This window comes from Sinocyclocheilus grahami, unplaced genomic scaffold (genome assembly GCF_001515645.1).
Source record: "Sinocyclocheilus grahami isolate Dianchi unplaced genomic scaffold, SAMN03320097.WGS_v1.1 scaffold1521.1, whole genome shotgun sequence".
Lineage (NCBI taxonomy): Eukaryota > Metazoa > Chordata > Actinopteri > Cypriniformes > Cyprinidae > Sinocyclocheilus > Sinocyclocheilus grahami.
Window position 1 is genome coordinate 24,206 of NW_015506700.1, and position 4,522 is coordinate 28,727.

The window sequence follows — 4,522 nt, forward strand, 5'->3', positions numbered from 1 at the left end:
CCCCCCGCCCCCCCCCCCCACAACACACACACACACACACAGACACACACACACACACACACACTCCTGTTCTGTAGTGTTTGATGGAATCTGAATATTTGTGTGTGTCTCAAGTGTAATTGAACCGCTTACACACAATCGACCCATACAACCTCCCCCCCCATCCTGCCTGTTACCAGGCAACCATCACCTGGGAAACGCTTCGAATACGAGTGACCGTGAAACAGCCTCGTCACTGCAATGACACGACAGTCGTCATGGAAACACAGCGTGCATGCGAGTGTGTGTGTGTGTGTGTGGGTGGGACAAAGGCAGGTAGGAACAAGATGTGCATTTCTGATGTGTGTGTGTGTGTGTGTGTGTGGGATCTTGTGAAGATGACAGACTGAAATCTGTGAAACATCTACACGCGTAAAAACATCTATATTCACATCATAAATACCTACACACAACTACACAAACACACACTTTTAATGACGCTTGAAAGTGTTTTCTATGTGGCCTTCAGCAACGAGCAGAAGAGAGAGAACACGTTCTCTGGAGCGAAAACGAGAGAAGAACCATTAAAGCAGCTCAAGTCCTGACATGAGACTGAGACGATCCCTGAGGAAAAGCGTGAGTCAGTTAAACCACCACTCACACACTAAACTAGCAGAGTTTAACACAGTCACAGCCAATCAGAACACATCTGATGTCAATGTGCCGCTGTGGAGCAAAGTGCAGTCACTGTGGGCGGGCTACATAATGCTTCTCATAGAACTGCATGGAACTGCTTGTTACTGAGAGCCTTGAAGATTGTTTTTTAATATAAAAAATATATATAAATAGGAAATATAAATATACAAATATTTTGGGTAAATAGTGTTTAAATTAATGGTAGAAATGTTACTGACAGTCTTGAATAAAAGTAGTTAAAATATTATATAAATATCGAAATATAAAACAATAATATATAAATCTAAAATATTTTTGAGTAAATATTGTACTGATAATTTTGGATTAAAATATTTAAAAATATAAACATAAAATATTTTTTTAATTTTGAATAAATATTGTGTAAAATACCAGTGAAAATATCACTGACAGTCTTAAATTTAAATATTAAAAAAAATATATAAAAATAGTATATATCCATAAAAATATTAATACAAATATTTTAAAATTACAGTAAATATTGTGCAAAATACTGGTTGAAATATCACTGACCATTTAAAAAAAAGTTTAAAATAATATATTAATATAGCATTTTAATCTAAATAAAAAAATTATTCTAAATAAATGCTGGTAGAAATTTCACTGACCGTCTTGAACACAAATATATTTTTTTAAATTTGAAAATAATATGTAAATATTAAATATAGTTTTTACTGATAGACTTTTTTTTAAATATTAAGTGCATTAACCATTGCACACGTTTCTCTCCATCATATCCTCTTTTGAAAACACAGATCAGATGAGCACTATTAAAATCACCGCTTTTAAATTCCACTGAGACCTGTTGGTTATAATACATTAAATCTGATGTTACGTTCCCAGAGTGTTTGTCTAATGTTCTGACCTTCATGAAGAGCTTGATGTTCTCCTCTTCTCGCAGGAAGTCCTTGTAGAGCGTGCTCCACTGACACACCAGGTGCAGTACTTTCCTCTTTCTGTAGAGGGCCTCCTTTCCCTCCTCCTTCCCCCGGCAGCGCTTCGTACAGTAGGTGAGATCCGGTTAAAGACCAACAACCAACTAACACACGACTCAGAAGAGCTTCTCGGCACACACCAGATCGCAGATGAGCTAAATATATTTCACCCTACGTTCCCAGAGTGTTTGTCTAATGTTCTGACCTTCATGAAGAGCTTGATGTTCTCCTCTTCTCGCAGGAAGTCCTTGTAGAGCGTGCTCCACTGACACACCAGGTGCAGTACTTTCCTCTTTCTGTAGAGGGCCTCCTTTCCCTCCTCCTTCCCCCGGCAGCGCTTTGTACAGTAGGTGAGATCCGGTTAAAGACCAACAACCAACTAACACACGACTCAGAAGAGCTTCTCGGCACACACCAGATCGCAGATGAGCTAAATATATTTCACCCTCTACACTCTTAAAAATAAAGGTGCTTCACGATGCCATAGAAGAACCATTTTTGGTTCCACAAAGAACCATTCAGTCAAAGGTTCTTTAAAGAACCTTTGACTGAATGGTTCTTTGTGGAACCAAAAATGGTTCTTCTATGGCATCGCTTGAAGAACCTTTTGAAGCACCTTTATTTTTAAGAGTGTACAAGTGTACAAAGTGTACAAAGACAAAATAAAATATTTGAAAGAAGGTTCTTCAGATTATAAAAAGGTAAGAAAGAGATGGTTCTTTAAAGAACCTTTGACTGAATGGTTCTTTGTGGAACCAAAAATGGTTCTTCTATGGCATCGCTTGAAGAACCTTTTGAAGCACCTTTATTTTTAAGAGTGTACACAAAGACAAAATAAAATATTTAACAATAAAATATTTATAAATTAATAATAATAATAATAATTATATATATATATATATATATATATATATACTAAAAATATTTAACAATATTAAAATATTTAGCGAATACAAAAATATAAACAAAATGTATACTTTTTTAAAATTTTGATAAATTTTATTGTGTAAAAAACGGGTATAAATTGTACAGCCCTTACTGTCCTACATAATATAATAATAATAACAATTACAAAAAAAAAAAAAACATTTATTAAATAAAAACATGTATTTTATTTGGTTAAAATTCCACACTTTCTAGGTCACTAATAATACTTTATTTATTTATTTTACTTTTTTTTCAACCTCATAAGTCACATATGATTAATATTTTTTGCACAATGTATACATAATTAAGAAAACTATTTTAATGCATAATATTATACTATATTATTATAACTATTTCTAGGGACTATATTTATATGTTGAATATGTTTATCTATATATAGAAAGAAAGATTTAATGTTTGTATTTTTCAATAATATAATATATAATGACATAATGTATTACAAAATAAAAACATTTATGATGTCTAATATAATATGTATATAATAAAATTCTGCATTTTCTAGGTCACTAATGATAAAGATTTTTGTCCTTTTTTACAACTTCATATTTTATATATGATTAATATTTTTGCACAATTTATACATAATTCTAAAATTATTTTACATAACATTGTACATTTGCTTCTGCAGGGACTATAATTATGTTGAAAATGTGTTTATTTTTTCAGCTTCAATTCTCTCTATATAGAAAGAAAGATTTAATGTTTTTTTATATATATTTTTATAGAATATAATATATAATGATATAATTTACTACAAATAAAAACATTTATTATATCTAATATAATATGTATTATATTTGCTTAAAATATTTTTTTCAGCTTAAATTTTCTAAATAATTAAAAAAATATATAATATAATATAATTAATTACAAATAAAAAATATTCTATCTAATTTTTTATTATATTTAACTATATTTGCATAAAATTCTGAACTTTCTAGATCACTAACCTTTCAGTTGTGTATTTTTAACTACACATTACCATTATTTTCATACACAACAAATAGTTTTTGAAACATTATGAACGGAAGAACGTCCAGACGCCTTTAGCTGTGACTATATTTACAACGCAGCAAGGCCATCCAGCTCAGTCATCAAACACACGATCCATCAGCAGCGGTCATGTGTGTTTTGGTGCGATCTGAAGGATATTGTCCCAGCAGCGCCTGGCAGAGATCACTGGTGGACATGAACACCAGATACGTCAGCAGGAAGTCATCCAGAAGCGTTTCTGAAAGAAAACACACGCAAACAGATGAAGGACGTTCCCATCAGCAGATATTAGCACACGCAGCTGATCTGCATTTCTCTCTCCTGGAAGGCATGTTTAATGAGACTCATGAACGCCGGGCTAATTAGTGCTGTTTGATCAGACAAGCATCACTATTACTAGTGCTCATACTCGATCTGAACAAGATCCTGATGGCAAGCATGGCACAAAACTTGTCCTGCGTTTCTTGTTGAGGAGTTACTTCACAAATCCACTCTGATGTTTTCACCTGGTGGACGATGAAATGGACATGAGACAGATCTGAACTTCCGACAAAGACAAAAACATCTGGACAAACTCAAAACTAATGACTATGAATATAATCAGCTCCTAAATGCCATTATTAAAACATTTTCTGGTTCATCTGCTGGCTTTTATAAACCATCTTTTATATATATACATATATATACATATATATATATATATATAATATATATACAGTGGGTACGGAAAGTATTCAGACCCCCTTAAATTTTTCACTCTTTGTTATATTGCAGCCATTTGCTAAAATCATTTAAGTTCATTTTTTTCCTCATTAATGTACACACAGCACCCCATATTGACAGAAAAACACAGAATTGTTGACATTTTTGCAGATTTATTAAAAAAGAAAAACTGAAATATCACTGAAAGTGTGTGTGTGTGTGTGTGTGTGTGTGTGTGTGTCTGTCTGTGT

At 32.6% G+C, this 4,522-nt stretch overlaps 1 protein-coding gene across 1 annotated transcript in view; it reads right to left on the reverse strand.

Moving 5' to 3' along the window:
• LOC107570915 (rap guanine nucleotide exchange factor 5-like) overlaps window positions 1–4,522 on the reverse strand; it is a 21,979-nt gene that overhangs the window by 14,889 nt on the left and 2,568 nt on the right. The window contains exons 2-4 of the mRNA XM_016257188.1: window positions 3,979–4,112; window positions 3,729–3,807; window positions 1,834–1,978 (exon numbers count right to left, since the gene is read on the reverse strand). Coding sequence (XP_016112674.1) covers window positions 1,834–1,978; window positions 3,729–3,807; window positions 3,979–4,112 — 358 coding nt within the window. The remainder of the gene's footprint in view (window positions 1–1,833; window positions 1,979–3,728; window positions 3,808–3,978; window positions 4,113–4,522) is intronic.